Raw genomic sequence first — 24,651 nt, 5'->3', positions numbered from 1 at the left:
GTTTGTGAACCTCTCACTTACCATAGTTCTAGTAAGTCTTCGTAGTTTGTGAACTTCTCACTTACCATAGTGCTGGTAAGCTACTCGCAGTTTGGACCCCAATAGGATTGCTTGCTATAATTCTAGCAAGTTCACCTGCACCGACAGGGTTATCGGCGAATATCATCGCAGAATTTACCTGTTTCACCAGGGTTATCTGCGAGTGTTATCGCAGAATTTACCTGTACCACCAATAGGGTTATTCGCGAGTGTTGTCGCGAAATTTACCTATGTCACCAGGGTTATCTGCGAGTGTTGTCGCAGAATTTACCTGTACCACCAATAGGGTTATTCGCGAGTGTTATCGCGAAATTTACCTATGTTACCAGGGTTATCTGCGAGTGTTGTCGCAGAATTTACCTGTACCACCAATAGGGTTATTCGCGAGTGTTATCGCGAAATTTACCTATGTTATCAGGGTTATCTGCGAGTGTTGTCGCAGAATTTACCTGTACCACCAATAGGGTTATTCGCGAGTGTTGTCGCGAAATTTACCTATGTTATCAGGGTTATCTGCGAGTGTTATCGCAGAATTTACCTGTACCACCAATAGGGTTATTCGCGAGTGTTGTCGCGAAATTTACCTATGTTATCAGGGTTATCTGCGAGTGTTATCGCAGAATTTACCTGTACCACCAATAGGGTTATTCGCGAGTGTTGTCGCGAAATTTACCTATGTAGAATTTTGTTTTGTAAATGCGTATGCATCATGCTTATGCGTTATGCACATGCCCCTGTTGTTTGTATAATGCGTATGTGTGAATGCTTACACATGTATATGTTGTATGTATACTGACGAAACGGTCAGACGAGGACTGACTACCAGACGGGAACTGGACTTTGTAATGGTTTGGATTGCCAATAAAAATTGGGCTTTTGTGATATGTATATGCTAATGCTAATGCGTATGCATGTATGCTAATGCTGATGCAATCTCATGGTTTTATCTCCTCAAACCCTTTGAACTTGTTTATTCCATGCTTGCACTTATACCCTGACTATGCTTATGCTGGCTTTGTAATGTTTATGTATGCTTATGCATATGCGTATGCTTGGTTGACGTAATGAGTGGAACGAAGTAATGTCTTCTGTAAGATTACCCGAAAAAGGTCTTTTGAATGGATGTGAATGTTTGCCTTGAAGAAGACCACATAAAGAGTTACGGTGTAATGTATCAACCAATGTATGTAATGCGTGATTTGTATGTATTTGTGTGATGCTCCAACGGTAGGTTATTAATAACCAAAGCGTATATAGTTCGCTGGAGTTGCAGGTCTATTTGCTAGGATGGGGTGTGATGCTAGCGCGATTTCCCAATACCTGTCTTGTTTGAGCTCGGAAGATCGTAGTTAGGAGAAAGAATTTGTTCGATGTTGTAAAGTGCGAGAACGCCCTTTTCCTTTTGTTGTGTGTCTTGCGGATTTGATATCCATTGCCCCAGTATTTTCATGGAGAAAGATGCTTATGAAGGAAGTGCCCCAAGGAATAGCCTTGTCATATGCTTCGATGTTTAGATTGAAGGGTGTGCCCCTGATCTCCAGGCCATGGAAGGTTATCCATAGTGTTCTATCCTCTGAATTTGAATTCTTCCCACGTCTGACATGCCCCTGTTTGAGATTGCTTTGAGATGTGCCCCAAGTCGATTGAACCTTAGGAAGACTGCCCCTAGTTGATAGGATGTTCGATTGTATGCCCCTGTGCTCCTTGAAATTTTTGCCCCTGTTTAGGAGAACCCCCTAGATGTGGTTCCCCCGACTCCAGGGTCTTTATTAGAAATGATCACCTTTGATTAACCCATTTCGAGATTTCCTCGATGCTAAGTGTATACTCGTAGATGGTGTTGTACTTTTTGAGAAGTAGCTCCAATGGAATGCGTATGCAAGTTTTGAAATCGAAGTCCGTTATGAATTAGGACTGGATGGTTTTGAAAAGAATGCTTGAAGAAGCATAGTGATTAGAAGTAGTTTTAACAAACATAGGAGTCAGTATAACAAATTCCTGCTTAATATGCTTTCGTAGTTAACCTTGCCTCAATTAGGACTTTTAAATGTTGTAACTTGGCCTGGTTCATGTTTTAAGAAACAATGGATATAAGGCTCAAAATTTTATTTATCCCACCCCTTTCTCCTTGATGTTCTCCAGATTCTAAAAATTCGCCTAATCCAATGGATGTGCTTTGTTTGCAAGAGAATCGTTTCAGTTTCGATGTTGAGCAGAAGCCTTAGTAGAGATCCAAACTTTGATGACATATGTTGTAAAGATCCAAGCATTGATGTGAAGCTTTGATGGTTTAGCAGTCACAAGATTATCCTTTGTATTTCGCCTTTTTTTTTTTATCCCTTATTTTTGCATGGGCTAATTCTTTTGAATTTGACCCATCGGGATGCCCCAATTTTGCCTAAGTCTTTTTGTTTCCTTTTATGGAATTTTCATTTTGACTTAGCGGGCGTTTTTTATTCTTGAAAGCTCCTTTTGAGATTGATTCTTGGATATTGCATGTTGTGACTGCTATGTTGATTTTGATTCGCGAGCTTCACCTTTGATATTTCCTCTATCTTGAATGATGTAATGAGGAAGAAGATTGTTGTGAATGTCATCTCCATTACTTCCTCAATCTTTGATGAATGCGAGGAAGAAAATATGCTTGAACCTTTGCTTGAACCTTGCTTGAATCCTTGCTTGGATTGACTGATTCTTTTAACAACCAAAATACACCATTGAATTAATTGAAATCTACCCTGCCCCTGGTTAAAATCAAGGTTTATTTGACAAAGTAGAAACAAACTCCAACTCCTGGCTCGAGGGGGTAACTAGGGATTAACATCCTTATATCTCCACTGTTTGGGAAATGAAACAATGCCTATACATCCTCGGCTCGGTCTTACCTTGAAAGCATATGTTTAGCTGGACTTAGTTATTTGTATTCGTCATTCTCCCTAAAGTTTGTTAATACTCTTAGATTTGAAATTTGAACTAGAATAGAAGTGTACGAGTGAAAACTCGTGGTAGTGGGTGAATGAATTGACTCCAAAACCTGCATGGTCATCCCATTAGAATTGCTAATCCGAAGGTACAACTTTTATTTTGAGTAACACTTAGCGGTCGTAAGGGTTGAAATTATGAGCACGGTAAACCCCTATTGATCCTAGGGATAACCTCCTTTGTAGATCCACTGACCTTGTTTCACTCCTTAGATTCTTAAACTTGTAGAAGTGAGGGCAACCTCGAATTTTCTTTGGACATGTCAAACCTGGCGGGAATAAATCATTGGCGGTGGGTTTTCGTCGTATCGGAACTTCATGAGTTTCCTTTGACTGAAACTCTTTTGCTTTTTCTAAAGGATAGTATCACACTATTTGCAACGTCCAGATTTTGAAGATTGGTAGAGAAACCTACAACCCTTTTTGCCCCTCGGTGAGGAGTTAACATATGTCGCTTTCCCTCTATTGCAGTTAAGCATCTTCGTTCAGGGTTTTGCCCCAGTTGGACTAATCCTTGCCCCCAGGTTATCGTAGAGCGTCCGTGTAAGTTTGTTATGTTCGTAGATGAACCCCTTATGATTAGATACATCTTGAGTGTGTCTATGAGGGAACTCTTTGTTGAACTAATCCTTGCTCGATGACAACCTTTATTGTATTTATAATTCTGTTATGACAAGGCAAGGACATGTGGCTAGCATGGTGAAAGACATCCTCTTTTCTTTAGCAAGACTAAGATCTTTTATTCTCCTTGCTCCATAGTCTACGATCCTTTGATTTTTTTGAAGTTTCGGGAAACCGGCTAGCATGGTAAGTATGGATGCGGGCGAAGATGCAAATGTAAATGCATGAATGCATGAAAATGCAAATGTACGCGTACGCGAGAGACTCCTTATATTGTAACTCCGTGTATGCAATGCAGACGAGTGACATGTAATCCTAGGGATAGCCTTAGAGGCGACATTAGACCCTCTTGGAATCTTTGCAGGATAAATGTTATGACACGCCAATGGAAATCCTTTGGATTCGAGAGTATGCAGAAGATAGCGGCTAGTGACCGTTCAAGACAGTCACTAAATCTCATGGTCATCGAGAGGCCAATCAATGTGTACCAATGACTTTGTCCCTCGTGGGAAGGTTCTCTATGCGGAACACAACCTATCTAAGGACGATATGGACGAAGAGAAATCCCTACAGGGTAGGGATGTGATGTGTAAATGGAGATCCAAACCCTACAAGTTAGAGGGTGCGCGGGAATAAGCATGGAGTGACCATTCAGGACAGTCACTAGATTTCATAGCCATCGAGAGGCCAATCGAACGCATGCTAGTGAAGTTGTCCTTCGGGGAAGGACGCGTCGTTGTGAAAACACACGGGTGTGAAAGAAAATCCCTATAGGCTAGGGAGTGCGTAGGTGTAGGCACGAGGTGACCGTTCGAGACAGTCACTAGATCGCATGGCCATCGCGAGGCCAATTGACGTGCGATAATGGAAATGTCCTTCGTGGGAAGGACGCGTAGTTGTAAGAATACAAGGATATAAAAATAAAATCCCCACAGGCTAGGGGATGCATAGATGGTGATGTCCTTCGTGGGAAAGACATGGTCTTTAGAAATTAGAGTCCCTACAGGCTAGGGACCACGTGGGGATACCTGCAAAATCGAAACGCATAGATATTCGAAGTATATAAATTGCAAACATATAAAGAGCACAGCAGCACAAAAGTCCTAGGTTCATAGGTTCGACGTAGCGGCTCTTGGGAGCCAACCTTTTTATAGGGGGTTCTAGAAGGTCTCATGGGGTCGTTCGTAGCCTCCGAGACTTTTTGTCTCTTCGGATTTTAGAACAACTCATTTTATCCATGAGGTTCGAATTTTTGGGGTAGGTTCTCGGAGAGATCAGCCAAGTATCCAGTCCTGCCCTCAACAAAGTCAAGCCTCGTTTTGGACATTTCCGAATACTCAACCCACTCCGAGTGGAGTTATCAATGAGACTCGTAGGCGATTCATACTCCCCTATTGGTCTCAAAGTTAACTCCCACACTTAGGGTTTAACACAACATAAAAAAACACCAGCAAATATAATAGAAATAAATATTCACTTAAATAAATATTTAATTAAATTGCAGTAATGAAATTGAAAAGGAAAATAAATAAATAAATAAAATTTAAATATTTGAAACTAACCTTGAATCCGGCCGCTTGCAATTTAAAAAATACAATACGCAGCAAATATTTAAATAAACAGATTTTTTTTATAAACAGGTATTTATTCAATTGATGTAAAAGATGAAATTATAAATAAATAAATAAAGTAAAAACTTTAAATATTTAAATATAAATAAACCCTAATTTTTGGCAAATTAGCCAAACCCTTAAAAAGTTTGCCAAAAACCTAAACCCTGCCAAAGCCTATAGGAGCATAGTATTCACCATTTAAGTGGTCCCCAGCAGAGTCGCCAGCTGTAGCAACCTGCCTAAAAATTATAACTTAGAGAGCCGCCACCTATTCTGAAGGGCGAATAGGAAACCCTACGCAGTATAGAGATTAGGGTAAGATACTATATTCAGGTCGAGGGAAGGTGTTAGGCACCCTCAACCCTTTCCTAAAGGTTAACATTGCAAAGATAAGGGTTATGGCAAAACATAAAGAAAGGTAACAAACAATTAATAGGGTTAAAGACATGATTAAGATTTGGAGGAAGGGGACTCGCCTTGTTGCCAAGTGCCTACGTACCTCCTTATGGAGGATCAGAGTCTACGTAGTTCGGGCACAGGGTTGTACGCCTTTAGAATTGATTATGAATGTATTTGAATTTGTTTTGAAGTTGTTTTGAAATGCGAATGTTCGAAGGTATTTTGAATTACCTTATCGTAGTTGTGAACATCGCAGTGTTGAAACACCGTAGTATCGTGGTTTAGTGTATTCTGAGTGTTATAGGATTTGGGCGTACAACCCTGGTTTTATATGGCACTATTAACCGCAATGATCAATAGATTCGATCACCATAGTTAACAGATTAGTAAAGGATTGCTGGCAATTCTAATCGATTGATTCGATTATCACTTTTAGCAAATTAAAGTATTTTAATTATTAATTTATTAATTTATCGTTACCCCTCATAATCGATAGATTCGATTACAAATAATAACGAATTGATAAGGTATGCTAATCATCATAACCAATAAGATGGTTAAAACCATTTAGCAAAATAATGTTTATTTTAATTTATAGGATTTGATTAATTAAATTAATCGATTATTAACCATCGCGACCAATAGATTTAGTCGGAACGAATAATAAATTAAATCCTAATATCTTTGATACTTTGGGCAAATGGGATGGAGCAAACCCTAATATCTTAATGTATTTATAAGGGTTTTTTATTATAATTAAAATTAATCAGATTAATTAATCGGGCAAATAGTCGAATAATCGAAAAAAATAATCGGGAGCATTATCGGGACAATCCTATCTCCTAATCCTAATTATATTAATAGCCCTATTTAAATAAATTAGGCAAATTAAGCATGATTAACTCATATTAATCCAAATAATCTAAATGATTAAATAAAAAAATATGAAGAAAACCTGGGTAGCAATCCTGTGTGGCGTGTTTTTTACTATCCATGATGCAGCCTCAAACTCTGGTACATGAGATCTCGCTTGGTGATGATCCAACGGCAGAAAGATGAGCGCCTATCGTAGGCTCTCACTGTGCGTGTGTATCAGATCAGTGGGTGAATAATTCGTAAAAAATACCTACCTTGGCCAGGGTTCGAACACACGTCTTGGACTACCAAAGCCTTTGCACACATCTTCCTCCACTGGGCCACGCTTGCATAGCTGTTAGTAAACAAACATCATGTAATATATATGAAACGGGAGCGTTAAAGAACTTAAAACGTAACCGCGCCCAGTACTGTGCATTCTTCTTCTTCGTTTTATTCTGAGAAAACTCAGAACCTATGCCCATGGTTTTGTAGTGTAGCCATAGACCTGCCACATCCAATCTCGACACACAAGCAAAACAAGTTCCAAATAACAACGGTAATCGACAAGAAATCGTCCTCCGAATCTAATGGAACTATCAATTCGGACCAATTTTGCCTCTAATTATATTTCCCCAAATGGAAAGAATAAAACCCTAACAATGGCTTCCTTCTAAACCTGCATCTATAATCCAATTACACTATCCAGATCGATTGAAAGAATCAAAAGGAACATAAATATGCAATAAAAACTCGTTCACAGTACACGAATCAGTGTAATCGAAAAAACATAAAAAGGGGTGCAAACCGGGGGCGATAGGTTGCGTGTGCAAGAAGTGTTGATGGATGCCAAGGATCTGGAACGATTCCAACAACACCGAGGACGCGTTTTAGGCACCTAGGGAGACCTGAATTATCTTCCAACTTCTTCTGCCATGGTCAATGATTTTACGTTTTTGGAGCTCTCCAATTCTCCCTCTCTAGCGGCCAATCCCCCTCTCTCACCTCTTATTCTTGTGCCTATTTATTTGGTCAAATTAGGTTTCAAATTTGATGAAGAAAATCTTCTCTTCAATGCTAAGATATTCAATCCAATCTTGCCATATCTTGATTTTCCCTTTTTCCAGTACCCCTGGCTCGGTTCTTTTGCTCCCCATGTTGGCTTTGCTTCTTTTTTTTTTTGTTTTATTTATTTTAACATCCTACTAATAATAATAATTCACAATAATAATAATAATAGTAAATAATAACAATATGAATCTAAAAATAATAACAATAAAGTAAATCTATTCTAAATAAAAGTAGAAATAATAACTATAAAAATAAAAATATTATCAAACTAATAATTAAATTTAAAAATAATTTAAAATAAACAATTATACAAATGAATTTGGATTAGTAAAGATAAACTTATTTTAAACTCAACAAATATTTTAAACAAACTATTTAAAAGGCGAATGTTAGTAAAATTAAACCAAACTCTCAGAAAATCAAAGTTAAAAAATAAAAGGTTAAATGTTAGGATGGGCAAATTTTGGGGTATGACAATAGCAAGCAACAATGTTGAAGATGTGATGAGGGTGAAGGCTGAACTCAATAAGGAGTTTGATATGAAGGATCTGGGAGCTGCTTCCAGGATTCTTGGAATTGACATTCGAAGAGATAGAAAGAAGTCGAAGTTATGTCTATCTCAAGAGGCATATCTACGGAAGATTCTTGAAAAGTTTGGTATGTCGAATTCGAAGCCAGTTGTGACTCCAACAAACCCTCAATTCAAGCTGAGTATTGATCAGTGTCCCAGTACTGATGTCGAAAGAGCCAATATGAATAGCATTCCGTATGCTAATATAGTTGGTTCTTTGATGTATGCTATGGTTTGTACTAGACCCGACATAGCATACGCAGTAAGTCTTGTAAGCAGGTACATGGCGAATCCTGGAAAGGCTCACTGGCAAGCATTGAAGTGGATTTTAAGGTACATAAATGGGTCTCTGAATAGAGTCCTAATTTATGGTGGAGCCTTGGGTGAAGATAGTAAAGCAGTAATAGAAGGATATGTCGACTCTGATTATGCAGGTTGTATGGATTCCAAAAAATCTATTTCTGGATATGTTTTCACTATGTTTGGCACTGCAATTAGTTGGAAAGCAACACTTCAGAAGGTTGTTGCTCTATCAACCACTGAAGCGGAGTATATTGCCCTAACTGAAGCTGTGAAAGAAGCATTGTGGCTTGAAGGTTTTGCGAAGGAGCTAAAACTTCAAGGTCGAGGTATCACTGTTAAATGTGATAGTCAAAGTGCAATACACATGTCGAAGAATTCAGCCTATCATGAGCGAACTAAGCACATTGATGTGAGGCTGCATTTCGTCAGAGGAGTAATCGAGCGTGGAGAAGTCCAAGTGCTGAAGGTTTCGACTGAAGACAATGCTGCTGATATGATCACCAAGACATTGCCGAGTTGCAAGTTTTTCCACTGTATGCAGTTGATAAAGCTGCATGAAGAAAGCTAGTTTGTTCCTTGACGTTGTAGAGTTAGGTCCAAGGTGGAGATTTGTGAGATATTGGATCGAACTCTAGTATTGTCGAAGGGTAGCTTCTTGGTTCGACAGTTCGACAGAGTTAAGCATGAAGTCGAAGTATTGTTCACATGCTGGTGTCGAAGTGTGCATGCTGAAGTCGAAGATGGGTCTAGCATGCAGATGTCGAAGATGCTAGAGTTGTTAGCATGTTAAATTAGGTTTTAGTGTTTAAACCCTACTTTGTTAAGTTAGCTTGTTTATTAAGTTGACTTGTGTAATGGGCCTTGCTGAAAAAGCCCATTAGTTAGTATGTTAGGTTTTATTATAAATAGCATACTAGTCTCTCATCATTGCTAAGCTGCAAATCCTAATTTAGGGTGAGAGAGGTTATTTGTTATTCTTGTAAACTTGTAATCTTGTTTTATGAGAAAGTAAAAGAATAGCAGTTATAACCAATTCTTGTGTTCCTCTTCTTCCTTGTCCTTTATTCTTCCTTGTTTTATACTTTATTCGTGGCATTGAATTCACAACAAGTTCCAACCTTGGAACAGTTTAGTGGTGTTTTAAAAACACCTTACGAAAAATAGAGAGTTCTCACCATCCTCTACGTGTTCCAAAGGAGAAAGTTAATCTAGATCAAATGCTTAGAGATGAGGAGGTCATCTCCCTGTTGGATTAGCCCTGTCATATTTAATTATTTATTTATATGCGCTGTATGTAAAGTACCTTTATAATTGAAAAATATATGCACATATATTTATAATGAAGTATTATTTTACCTGTATGAGGTATGTTAGTGTGATCTTAAATGTTGAGCTCCAGATTCCATGCGAACTTACATGGTCTTACCTTGTAGTTTATAGGACGTCTCTAAGGCTATTCTCGGCCAATGTTTGTCGCCTTCCCCCGACTATGTGAAAACTTGGGCTGGGGTCGACGTGATGCAAATTCATTGCGACCTCTGGAGTGGATAACTAATAGATGGGTGGACCTTTATTTCAAGTGTGTTACAATGTGAAGAAATAATTGTTATAGTCGCACACACATAAGTTTATATTAGTTTATATTGTGGGGAATTGATTGTTGTAGTCACATGCACATGGAGTTTTCAAAAACACCCTGAATTTATTTGTGTCCTTTACTGTATAGGGAATTGATTGTTTTAGTCACACACACGTGGCATTTGTGAAAACACCTTTGAGATTTTGCGTTGGAGCCTTAATTTCACCGATTGTAACCTAAACTTGCCGTTACTTTACACAATCATAAAGAAATGAATAGTTCCTAACTTGCAATATTTCAATAATATTTGAGTACTAATCCTACATGCGAGGAATAATAAAGAAAGGATAATGTTAACTTGTGTCCTAAGAGCACATGTTAAGAAACTCATAAAAAATATTTATTTTGAAAGTAGAAATTTTATGTTCTAAAACCGTGAAATAATTTGATTAAAAGTATATAATTAATTACAATATTTAAAAAGTAATTAAATTCTGGAAATGAAAAAAAATTGGAATATATAAATTAATTAGCGACATGATTTTCACGTCGCAACCCTCAACAGTTATAAATTTGTGACGTGGGAATCATGTCACTAATTAAAGTTGTTAGAACTTAAAAAATGTAAGTTGCGACGTGATATACACGCCACAACCTAAATTTTAAAATTTTCAAAATTCCCCCATGTGAATGTCTGACTCTTTTATTTTTTTTATTTTAATTTATAAGTTGCGATGCGATTACCACACCACAACATTAAAAAAAAACTCTGACTCCCTAAGTGTTTAGGTTCGTTCTATTATTTTATTATTAAAAACATGTAGCAAAGTGATAAATACGTCGCAACTCCCTTTTTTTCCACGTGTTTATCATGTTACTACTTCCCTTTGCATGAGGAAAATTTTATTGTAGTGAATTCCTTAAAACTATGAACTTCCCATATCAAATTAAACCAACTAATTTCGGTGTTCAAGTCTTTACTAGTACCTTAACACAAATCAATCGCACAGCTAGAAAGAGGTCGGTCTTCAAACCAATGATGACAAAAAATGGTTTTTATTGAAAAATAATCTTTCTTGGAGAAAGAAAACATTTAACCTAATACACATTTTTCGTTTAAATATTCAAACTTTGGGTCTTGAAATATTAATACATGTTCTTTGAAGACATTAGCAACAAATATAAAATAATGATGAGCCATTAAGAATATAATTTTCATGTTTTAAATTGATAATATTAAAATTAATTTTATATGTGTGTAAGCAAGAATTATATTAACGAGAAAACTAAGGGTTCTCCAACTTGTGTCACACAACTGAACGAGAATAACCCGACAAAAAGAAAGAGATTACAAACCAATTGGGATTACGATAAGTATAGCAAATGATCTTTGCTAAATTCGTAAAAATTAGAATTGTGATAAGTAATATCTCCTATTAACGTCCACTTCCAAACCAAAATTTTAATATTCCACACCGTATTATCAACATTCCAACCTTCGTTCCGAAAGCAAATCTCATTATGCAAAAGCCAAATAGACCATGAAGTTGCAAGCCAAACAACTCCCAACTTGCCCTCCCTAACCTTCTTTCCTTTGCAAGTATCACTTCATAAAATTCGAAAGGCACTCCTCCTCTATACCAACCGGTTTACCAACCCAAAAAGATATATCTTTCCAAATAATCTTCACTAAATTGCATTTGAAAAAAGAATGATCCATACCCTCAAAATCTACACCGCAAAATACACACTTTAAAGAATTTAAAGGAAAAACAATACCTCTAATATTCAAAAGATCCTTCATAGAAAGTCTATTAACAAAAAGTCTCAAACCGAAGACCTTGATCTTGAAGGAACCTCCATATTTCAAACCTTGTCGAACAAGACATCGTACCTATTACTAAGGCCAAAAGGAGTTTGAAACGCAGCATTAAAAAGTAGCATGAAGAAATTGAAAACACTCCACTTGGTTCCACGAACCAAGCCACTTTTTCGTGGTCAAAAACCCCCACCACTACCCTTCGTTATAACGCTTTGAGGGAAGAAAGACTCGACCGATTCGCCAAAGAAAATGATGAAGCTTTAACACCAGAATCTCGCCAACACCATTCACCATTTCTTTAACCCTCCATTCCGCCCACCGAAACTAGTCTCAAACTAGAGAGTAAAAATAAATCCAGGAATTTCTCCCTTAAACTATATTCATTCACCCACCTTGATTCCCAAAAAGGAATATTAAAACCGTTCCGAACTTCAAACTTACAGCACGCCTCAATGGGATCCCTAAGGGGAAGTGATCCAATCTTGAGAATGTCCTTCCACCAAGAGGAATAAGAAGAAAGAATTTTACCACTAGATCCATCACTATAGATCTTCATAGAAATATCCCCATTACGATTTTTCAACAAATCATACCAAAAACAACCAAAGCCTTGCAAAGTTCTACATCTCCATTTATTAAGAAGCGCTAAATTGAAGTCCGAAATGTTTTTTATACCTATCCCCCCTTTCTCACGAGGAATACACACCTTCTTTCAACTCATCCAATGAATCTTTATCTTTCCCTCCGAACCCCCATAAGAATTTGCCTTGAATACTCGTAAGCTCTTTGACAACCCTCGATGGCATCTTGTAGAAAGACATAGTGAATATAGAAATAGCACAAAGGATGGACTTCAAGAGAGTAATCCTACCGCCAAGATTAAGAAAATGATTTTTCCAACCCGAAAGACGTTTCTTCATCTTATTCAAAAGAGGAACCCATGTCAAATGTTTTCTCAGATTAGCACCAATAGGAATTCCAAGAAAAGTAAAGTTACAAGCTTCCACCTTACAAGAGAGCACATAAGCCACGACATCCAGAAAATCGGTACTAGTGTTGATGCCAATCAACTTACTTTTATGATAGTTAATGCCAAGACCTGAAACAAGCTCAAAGGCTTTCGGCACCGACATAATAGCCCACATGCTTCCAAGAGCCTTCTCCAACCAAAAGAGTATCATCCGCAAATTGAAGAATGTCAACTTGACATCTTCCATTAATGGCAAAACCACTATATTTCCTGATATCAATTGACTTTCTCACTAATCTCGTCAACTAGTGAATGCAAGCAGACCCAAACCCACGAGGCCCACCCGCACTCGAACCCAAGTCAACGGGTGAAAATCCGAGTTGAATGGATTTGGGTTCGGGTGCCACCCAATATTTTGGATGCGAGTTTGGGTAGTATGAATCACACACCCGAAACTTGAAATCACACCCGCTTATATATATATATATATATATGCTATATATATATATATATATATATATATATATATATATATATATATATATATATATATATATAAGCATATATATATATATATATATATATATATATATATATATATATATATGCTTATATATATATATATATATATATATATATATGCTTATATATATATATATATATATATATATATATATATATATATATATATATATATATATATATAAGCATATATATATATATATATATATATATATATATATATATATATATATATATATATATATATATATGCTTATATATATATATATATATATATATATATATATATATATATGCTTATATATATATATATATATATATATATATATATATATATATATATATATATATATATATATATATATATATAAGCATATATATATATATATATATATATATATATATATATATATATATATATAAGCATATATATATATATATATATATATATATATATATATATATATATATGCTTATATATATATATATATATATATATATATATGCTTATATATATATATATATATATATATATATATATATATATATATATATATATATATATATGCTTATATATATATATATATATATATATATATATATATATATATATATGCTTATATATATATATATATATATATATATATATATATATATATATATATATATATATATATAAAAGCATATATATATATATATATATATATATATATATATATATATATATATATATATATATATATATATATATATATATATATATATGCTTATATATATATATATATATATATATATATATATATATATATATATATATATGCTTATATATATATATATATATATATATATATATATATATAAGCATATATATATATATATATATATATATATATATATATATATATATATATATATATATATATATATAAGCATATATATATATATATATATATATATATATATATATATATATATATATATATATATATATATATATATATATATATATATATATATATATATATATATATATATATATATATATATATATATATATATATATATATATATATATATATATATATATATATATATATATATATATATATATATATATATATATATATATATATATATATATATATATATATATATATATATATATATATATATATGCTTATATATATATATATATATATATATATATATATATATATGCTTATATATATATATATATATATATATATATATATATATATATATATATATATATATATATATATATATATATATATATATATATATGGGTTAATGAACTTTTTGGTCCCTCTAAATATTGCAGATTTTGTTTTTAGTCCCTCTAAAATTTTCCTTTAAGAATTGTCCCTTCAAAATTTTTCGTCTAAACTATTGGTCCCTAACGTCAAATTTGCTAGAGATTAGCTACGACTTTAGCCACTGATTAGCTACGAAATTTGACATTAGGGACCAATAGTTCGGAAGAAAAATTTTGAAGGGACGATTTCTTGAAGGAAAATTTTGGAGAGACTAAAAATGAAATTTGAAATATTTAAAGTGACGAAAAAGTTAATTAACCCTATATATATATATATATATATATATATATATATATATAATATTGTGGAAAGTTGTAAGAAAAGTGTAGAAAAAATATATTTTATGTATTTTGCTGCGGGTTCGGTTTTGGGTGAAAAAACTCGAACCCAGCAGGTGTGGGCGTTGGTGTTATTTTGTCACCCGAATAGCCTTTGGATTTGAATTCGAGTTCGAGTGGTGATTTCGGGTGCGGGTTTGGATAGTGTGGAACTCGCACCGATCCGACCTATTGCCATCCATATTGTCAACCCCTTCCGCTACCAAGACAAAAAAGGAAAGGAGATAATTATTTTGAATAAATATAGGGCCCGTTTATTTCAATATATTTTGAATAAATTTTAATTTTGTTTAAAAGTTGGAAATAATTTCTTAACTAAAGTTTAAAATAATAATTTTGTTGAAATACTTTTTTATTAATATTATTAGATTTTTTCATGCTTTTGCTATGACTTTTTTTTAAGAAATTTCTTTTTTAAAAATCAATTAAATTCAAGCTACTTTTAATAAAGTTTTGTAATATCTATTTTTATAAACTTATGTGATTTTAGAACAACTTTTTCTATTTAAAAAAAAATATCATAAAAAATATTTTCGAAAGTATAAAACAAAATTTTCTTTTAAATTATTTTATTTTTAATTATTTAATTACCAAATACCTATTTGATATTTTTTTCCATAAAATTTTTTTTTTAATATGATGTTTCTAGAAAAAACACAATATAATTATTCAAAGGAAAGGATTTTTTGGACAAAATGTAGGAAGTAAATATTATATAATCAATTGAATTTAACTACAATCCGATATATATTTGTTTGTTTGTTTGTTTGTTTTTATTGTTAAATAAGAAAAACACAAACATGGATTTTAGCTCTCCAATCATCTCCCTACTCCTTCATTTTCTTGTCCTTGTTTCTTTATTTTGTATTGTTATTTGTTTAGAATCAAACAGTCAATTAGCCAATCAAACTCTTCGATCAGAAGAAGAATTTCATAAGTTGAAGAAAATTATAGCTACCCGTCTAAACAAAATCAACAAGTCTACCGTTAAGACCATTCAAGTAAGTAAAAATAAATCTTAAAATATCAATAGAGTTAAAAGTAGGTGTATTCGAATCTATTTAAATTTATAAGGAAATTTTGATTCGTCGTTCTAAATTATTTTTAAACACGCTTTTTATGGAAATTACTTTTTTTAATCCCGTATGTTAATTTTAGAGTTATTTTGGTCTCTAAATTTTAAAAAGTTTTATATTGGTCTCTTAATTGTTTAAAATGTGTCATTTTATTCCTTTTTGTCATATTAACGACTGATTTATCGACTGATTTAGCGACCGATTTTTGAGTTTTTTCGTCGCTAATATAATAAAAAGGACTAAAATTACATTTTTGAAAAGTTAAAGGACAAAAAGAATCTCGAGGTTAACTTACAGGACCAAAAAATATATTTTTTCCGCTTTTATTTGATGCTAACTTGTATGTTTGTGTGTATGTATTTTTTTTTTTCAGAGTCCGGATGGTGATATAATAGATTGTGTTTTGACACATAAACAACCCGCTTTTGATCATCCTCTATTGAAAGGACAAAAACCATTGGTATTTTGTTTTAATAAGAAAATTTAGAAATATTTTTTTTAGCTACTTCAAATATATGATTCGATAATTTTAAAGTATTTTTTTTATATACAGGATCCTCCAAAATTACCAAAAAGACATAATCTAAAGGGTAATTGGAGTGAAAATTTTCAAATGTGGAGTTTATCCGGTGAATCATGTCCAGATGGAACCATACCAATTAGACGAATGACAGAACAAGACATGTTAACAACGAAGCGTACTAGCGGATTTGAAAAAAAAGTCAACGACAACACTAAACATCTAGTATGTATTTGCATAGACTCAAATTTTTTTCTCACAATTTCTTTATTTTTATGGATAATTATGGTTTGAACCCACATCCATTCAATCATATAAAATGCATGTGCTTGTGCTTGTATTATAATACCTGTAGGGGGTTAGAAAATGCATTAGGTAATTTTATCCATGTTTGTTCATTCGTTTTATTAAAAATTATAATTTAAAAATCTCGAATCACAATTTTCTTCCAATGCAATGAATTTTGTGATTTTAATTTGTATCTCAAAATTTTCCAATTAGAACTGACCTTGAAACAACACTAAATTGCGTCGCAGAAACTATAATTACCACAATTTAAACACCTACAACCTCAATCACATGAACCTACATGTTTGAGTGTGTCTTATGATTAAAGTTGGTATTTGTTATTACTGCAGCATGCAGTTGCGTATATGGAGTGGAGAGAGATTTATGGAGCAAGGGCTACCATAAATGTGTGGATACCACATGTAGAAATTTCAAATGAATTCAGCTTGTCTCAAATATGGCTAATGTCTAATTCATCTGAAAAAGACGTCAACACCATTGAAGCTGGTTGGCAGGTATGTAAATTATTCTCATATTACATTATTTATTTGATTTCCTAGTATATGTGTCGATGATATAAAAGTTTTAGAATGATTTTATCATCTTTGGTGTGACAACAATTCCGAAGGATGTAGTTGCCACATTCTCTCAAAGAAATTTGAGAATGAATCTATCATTTTTGGTAAAAGAAAAAATTGTTTGGAGTGATTATATTTCCCTTTAATTAAGTAGACATTATACTTTATTCCTCCTTAGGAATATACTACTTCCCATTTGTCGAAATTAAAAAGACGCATAAAGATGCATTGCCATTTAAACATGCAAACATGTTGGCAAATAAACATTTAGGAAAGGAAAAAACATTTTATTTGATTCAAAGGAAAGTACAAAAGAATATGAAATTGCAAGAAATATAATAATAAGCAACACAAGCAAATAAGAAACTATAAGTTCATCTCTTCATCAACCTCGTTTAACATTATTGGAGATATGAAGTTTCTTTTCTCCATTTTCTCAATGAGCTTATTAATATTTGAATGTATTATCCTTTGATAATCACAATTAGCATATCTAAGAATTAAGATCATCTTTATAGCCTTTCACATATGGGTTGTTGTTCGGTTCAATTTTCACTAACATTCTTATTGTTATGGGTTGTATGTGTTTTTGGTTATTTAAGTTTTTTTACATTGATTTTATCTTCCTTTTGGTTTCTTTAACATATTATGTAGATTAAAGTCACTTAGTTACATAAGAACTTGTTACTTCTCAATCAATTTAAGTTCAATTATATTTTATGCAGTTATCTCCACATATCTACAAAGACAGCCGCCCTAGACTATTTATTTATTGGACGGTAAGTAAATTGGTGAAACTAAAAAAAGCGATAAAGTATATTATTCGCTATATTAGTTTTAAATTTAGCAAACGACGAAAATATTTGATCTATATAATAGTTCAAATACAATAGTTGTTTAATAAATTTAAAATTATAACCTTTTCTTATAATAAGAATCTTAAGGAGTATTATGTAATAGAAACTTTATTGAAAAAAAATTATGATATTTACAATTACAGGCTGATGGTTATCAACATACTGGTTGCTACAATTTAGCATGTCCGGGCTTTGTTCATACAAACAAGAATATTGCACTTGGAGCTGCAATTTCTCCAACTTCTACATATAACGGAAATCAATTTGACATTACCTTATCCATATGGAATGTAATTTCTACACTATTCGAGTATTATGAGTCAATTTCAATAATGCATTTTAATTTCCTTATGTTTTACCTTTATTTATTTATTTTGCGAAGGATGTAAAGACTGGAAATTGGTGGCTTGATTATGGATCTGGAAATTTCATTGGTTACTGGCCATCCTCCCTATTCACACACTTAAAGGATGTTGCAGCAGAAACTCATTGGGGTGGAGAAGTAACAAATACACATTACCCACACGCTACTTCCACCCAAATGGGTAGTGGACACTTTCCTGATGAGGGTTTTAAAAAAGCTTCTTATTTTAAAAATATTGGAGTTCTAGATTCTGATAACACATGGGTTCCATTGTTTGCAGAACCCAAGTATTTTGCAACTAATGCAAATTGTTATAATATAAAAGGAGAGAATAATTGTGATTGGGGCTATCACTTTTACTATGGTGGACCTGGCAAGAATAAAAATTGCCCTTAAGAAAATATTATTGCATTATTTTGCATTTGGCACCATTACCATTTGAACTTAGATTCTTGGTAATCGTATAAACAATGTAAAGAACAAAATAAAATAAAAGCATTGTTGGTTTCTATTATGACCCATTGCAAAGAAATGTGAAATTATTTGTATATTGGAATGGTAATTATAGACCATCATATGGTTTTTAATTTTATTTTTTTGCAAAAGATTGATTTTAACATTGGTCTATTTTATGGAAAAAGCTTAAGCAAAAAATCATGCATAGAATATAAATTGCACAAATATAAAATATAAGAGTTAAAAAAGACATATCAAAATTCATATTTGTTAGACCTTAAACCACACGGCCTAATCCAGTTCCTAAGAGCTTTCTCTTGGATTTTTCCTAAGAGCTTGCGTTTTTATCATAACATCAACCCACAACTTTCTTAAACCAAACTTTTACACAAGTTTAATTTGCAACCTTTATTTCACTTACAATATTAAAATACTAAGCTTTTTATTTAAAATTACAATACATTATAATCAAAATAAAAAATTTCACAACTCTTTAGACATTTCAGTCTATTAGTTCTAAGATAATGATAGGTGCATAAAAATTTATATGAAAAGAGTGAGTTAGAGAAATAAATTATAAAAATCATATTTATGTGCTTATAGAAGAGTTCACAAGGAATCCTTTTTATATGAAAAAAATAATTGGCATAGAAAGGAAATAATTCATGGATTTTGCTTGTTCTCTAATTGAATATCTTGAGAAGAGAGGATAATTAGAAAAGACTGGAGTATATTACCTCTCAGAGTATACTTCTTCTCATTTGATAATATTAAAAAGCAGGAAAATAAATAATCATAGAAGAAATAAAACAAAACATATAGAGTAAAATAGATGAAAACTACTCATATAAAAATGGAAAATGAGTTGATAAAATAAAAAAACAAACACGTGGAGACGAAAATAAATAGTATATGAGAACATACATTTCCCCATGGTGGGAGGAATCCAAAATCGAGACATGTTCATTCAGGGAAAGCCTTTGGGATCCCATTTACACTTCATGTCTACATTTAAATCATTCTCCCTTTTCTCTTATTCAAATTTAAATAGAATCTACATTGTCTGCTTAGCCCACTCAACACGAAGAATTACTATAATACAATTTAAAAGCCTAGAATAAAATACTTGTTCAAACAAATGAAAAAAGATAAGAGATAGAGTTGATTATACATCGATTCGTACTCCTCAAACCGACTAACCTTCTTCATCATAAAATTTTATATTTTATATTGCATTATACATTTCTCTTTGATTACCTATAATGAGATTCATATTTTGTTTTCTTTTGGTACATTTGTCATGTTTGTTATGCAAATCACTAATTTTGTTTTCTAAGAGTTTGGATTTTTCTAACTCGGTAGATTTGTCAAAGTTTTGAGAAGAAGAAAGAGAGTTGTGAATTAGAAGAGCTTTTTTCTTTATAAGACAATATATTTTCTCTTACAAATTTTTATTTTCTTTTTCAAGAGACGATATAGTTTCTTTAGAGATAGAAAGAACATTTTTTTTTAATTTGCTTGACTCATTATTTAAATTTTAAAAGATGATAAAGAGTTCATTGTAAATAAATTTAGAAGTTAGATATTTTTTCCTCATTTCCTCTGTGGTTTATCATGGGATATAGGTGGCTATCTTGCTCTTTTCAAATTTATTAGAGGAGACCATGTTATTTTTGTCAATGTATTTCGTCTCTGTTTTTGAATCTGATTGTGGTCTTTTGCCTCTTTTAATTTTTTTTACTCTTTCTAAATATGATTGTAGTCTTTTGAATCTTTTAAATCTTGCCATTATATGACATTTTTTCTCGTACTAGAAGCAAGTTAGAATGAAAGTGAATTTTTTCTTAGATTCAAGAATCATGGAGTTAGAATTATGCGTCTTAGTAATTACTCATTAAGATTATAACAAGTGTATCAAAATAGTTTATAAGAAGAGGCTGAATAAAAAAGAAGAGTATTAAATTAAATTTCCGTGCTTAGAAAAATGCACAAGGAATCCATAAGAGAAAAATTTTGGCCACAAAAATAAATATAATCCATGGACCGAGATCACTCTCTTAAACATCTAATTATTATAGCATCAATTCCTAAAAATATGCTAGATGCAATGAAACAACTAGTCATAACTAACCCACCCTAAACCCAAATTAAAATATATGAAAATTAAATAATAGAGAAAAAAACCCAGAAATTTGCACTAGAAATTTAGTAGTAATATAATATTTCGTGAAATTTCACACCTAAATTCCAACTTCGATAAAACCTTTTTCAGAGCCACATCATCTAAACATACCATTACAGTTAAATTTATAAGAAACTTCACCATTATTAGATGTTGCAATGAGTCCATCCTTTCCTTTATCCAAATGACGCTTAATGAAAAAACCAGTGCCTCTGAAAACCGAGAATTTTGTATTTCATAACATCTGAGACCTCACCGCTAGGATTTTACGAATGATTGTCTTTACTTCATCGGTGTATGATATGCCAAAAGAAATGTGAACGAAACGTTGACATTGAGGCATTAAGATGAAAATAATATTTATTTTTTTGTACAAGAATATTTAGTATTTAAATCCCTAAAAGGATAGAGAATTTGAACACATAGATAACCAAAATAGAAACTATAATACACATTAAATTCAACAAAATTAATATAACAAAGATAATGATGAAAATGACATACATAATAAAAAAAACAACATTACTTTTAATGATAGACTATAGAAGACAAATAATACAGAAAATAAAATTTAGTGAAAGAGAGTAGATAGTCTATATATATATAGAAAATTTATTTAGTGACAGACTGTGAGAATTTGATCGAACTCTAGTGGGTTGAAGAGTAACTTCCTGTTTCGACAAAGAATATGTTGAAGACCTACATACTGTATTTGAAGTGTGTTCTAGTATATGGTTATTGAAATGCTATGGTTGTTAGTATTTCGAATTTGACCTATTCGTAATGTTCAATTGTTAAAGTTAGCTTGTACCCTGAATTGGCTTGTAATGGGTATTTGTGAAAAAGCCCATTAGTTTAGTATGTTAGGTTTATTATAAATATCATACTAGTCTCTCATCATTGTATACTACAAGTCCTAATTTAGGGTGAGAGGGTTATTTGTTATTATTGTAACACTTGTAATCTTGATTGAAGAGAAAGTTAAGAATAGCAGTTATAACCAATTCCTTGTTGTTCTTCTTGATTGAAGAGAAAGTTAAGAATAGCAGTTATAACCAATTCCTTGTTGTTCTTCTTGCTTTCCTACTGTGTTCCTTATTATACTTTGTTCTTGGCATCATTTTCACAACAAATTGGTTCTGTGAGCATGGAGAAAATGCCTTCAACAAAGTATGAGATTGAAAAGTTCATGGAGTAAACGATTTCGGTTTGTGGAGCTTGAATATGAAAGCCATACTGGTTCAACAGGGTTGTTTGGAAGCGTTGAAAGGAGCAGCGACTATGGACGTTGTGTTAACGGAAAGAGAAAAGACGACAATGATAGAGAAATCCCACAACGAAATTTTGTAGAGCCTTGGTGATAAGGTTCTTCGACAGGTATCAAAGGAGAGGAAGACATCAGGGTTATGGGTGAAACTTGAAATTTTGTACATGACCAAATTGCTGATAAATCGACTCTACCTGAAGCAAGCTTTGTGTTCATTCAAGATGATAGAAGACAAAGTGTTGGCTGGGAAGTTGGATATGTTCAACAAGCTGATTCTTGATCTTGAAATATTGATGTGAAGATTGATGATGAAGATCAAGCGCTATTGTTATTGTGCATTTTTCCTCGAACACACGCTCACTTCAAAGAAACTCTCTTGTATGGAAATGAGTCTCTAACCTTTGAAGAAGTTCAATCAGCCTGTATTCTAAGGACTTGAACAAAATGAGCATAAACCTTTGATTGTTGGTGAAGGTTTGGCCATTAAGGGAAAACTCTTATGAAAGGATGGTAAGTTCGACAAGAGGAAGGGCAAAAGTCAGCAGAAGTGTTACAGTGGCAAAACATCTGGTATTCGATGCTATCATTGTAAGAAGGGGGTCACACAAGAAAGGTGTGCCCTGAATGCCGAAAAGATAATGGAGGTAAGGATAATGGCAACACCACCATTATTCAAGATGATTTTGAATCATATGATGTTCTTGTGGTTTCAAGCAGTGACTCGAGTAAGAAGTGGATTATGGATTCAGGTTGCACTTGGCACATGACTCCAAGCAAAGACTTGTTCGAGGAATTATGTGATCAAGATGGTGGATCTGTATTGCTGGGAAACAACAAAGCTTGCAAAATTGCAGGTGTTGGATCTGTGAGATTCAAGCTCCATGATGAGTAAAAAAAGTTATTGACTGAACTCAGGTATGTTCCTAATTTGAAGAGAAATTTGATTTCTCTTGGTGAATTCGACAATAAATGATATGTTTTCCAAGGAGAGAAAAGTATCCTAAGAGTCATGAAGGGGTCGAAGGAAGTCTTGAGAGGCGTGAAGAAATAAGGCTTGTATACCCTTAAGGGTGAAGTTGTAAGTGGTTCGACAAATGTTGCATCCACGAAACCTTTGTCAAAGACAGAAATTTGGCACATGAAATTGGGCCATGTCAGTGAAAGGCGTCACGTCGAATTGGTAAAACAAAATCTGCTTGGTGGAGATAGAGTCAAAAGGCTGAAGTTTTGTGAATCATGGGTACTTGGAAAATCTTGCAGAATAAGTTTCAACAAATGCAAACAAAGAACACATGGATCCCTTGATTATATCCATGCTAATCTTTAGGGGCCTGCAAGGTTTCCATCACATTTAGGAGCGAGGTATTTTCTATCCATAGTAGATGATTATTTCATAAAGTTATGGGTATTCATCCAAAAGACTAAAGATGAAACTTTTGAGAATTTAAAAATTTGGAAGACTCAGGTCGAAAATAAAACTAGCAGAAAGGTCAAGAAGTTGAGAACCGATAATGGCCTTGAATTTTGCAATGAGGCATTCGACAATTTTTGTGTCGCCTTTGGTATTGCAAGGCACTAAACTACTGCAGATACCCCGTAGCAAAATGGTTTGTCTTAAAGGTCTAATCGAACTATTTTAGAGAGATTCAGATGCATGTTGACTAGTGTTGGGTTAAAGAAGGTGTTTTAGGCTGAGGTTGTTTCAACAGCAACATATCTGATAAACAAATGTGCTTCGGTTGTGTTAGATATAAAGACACATGATGAAGTTTGGTCGGGACATCCACCAGATCTCGATAAACTGGGAGTATTTGGCTGCGTAGCCTATGCTCACATTAGGAAAGACAAGGTCGAACCTAGAGATATGAAATTCATGTTTATGGGATACCTTGAAGGAGTCAAAGCTTATAGGTTTTGGTGCCTAGAGCCAGGTTACAAGAAGAGTATCACCAGTCGAGATGTAGTTTTCAATAAAGCTGAAATGGTTTTTAAGAAAATTGATGATGTTGGTTAAAGTGTAGAAATATCTGACGAAGAGCTGG

General features: G+C 32.9%; 2 protein-coding genes across 2 annotated transcripts; one reads left to right on the top strand and one right to left on the bottom strand.

Annotated features, from left to right (window-relative positions):
* Window positions 1–12,543: 12,543 nt before the first annotated feature.
* LOC131632555 (uncharacterized) lies at window positions 12,544–13,071 on the bottom strand. Its single transcript, XM_058903295.1, has one exon. It carries the CDS (start codon window positions 13,069–13,071, stop codon window positions 12,544–12,546), a length of 528 nt encoding a protein of 175 aa, XP_058759278.1.
* A 2,717-nt stretch (window positions 13,072–15,788) lies between these two features.
* Window positions 15,789–19,213, top strand: LOC131632549 (protein neprosin-like). Its single transcript, XM_058903288.1, has 7 exons — window positions 15,789–16,022; window positions 16,471–16,557; window positions 16,651–16,842; window positions 17,256–17,420; window positions 18,209–18,262; window positions 18,484–18,630; window positions 18,723–19,213. Exons 1-7 carry the CDS (start codon window positions 15,822–15,824, stop codon window positions 19,098–19,100), a joined length of 1,224 nt encoding a protein of 407 aa, XP_058759271.1. The 5' UTR covers window positions 15,789–15,821; the 3' UTR covers window positions 19,101–19,213.
* Window positions 19,214–24,651: the final 5,438 nt, after the last annotated feature.

This window comes from Vicia villosa, unplaced genomic scaffold, assembly GCF_029867415.1.
Source record: "Vicia villosa cultivar HV-30 ecotype Madison, WI unplaced genomic scaffold, Vvil1.0 ctg.000960F_1_1_1, whole genome shotgun sequence".
Taxonomy (NCBI): domain Eukaryota; kingdom Viridiplantae; phylum Streptophyta; class Magnoliopsida; order Fabales; family Fabaceae; genus Vicia; species Vicia villosa.
The sequence above is the reverse complement of the archived record's forward strand: the minus strand, read 5'-3'. Positions and strand labels throughout refer to the sequence as shown.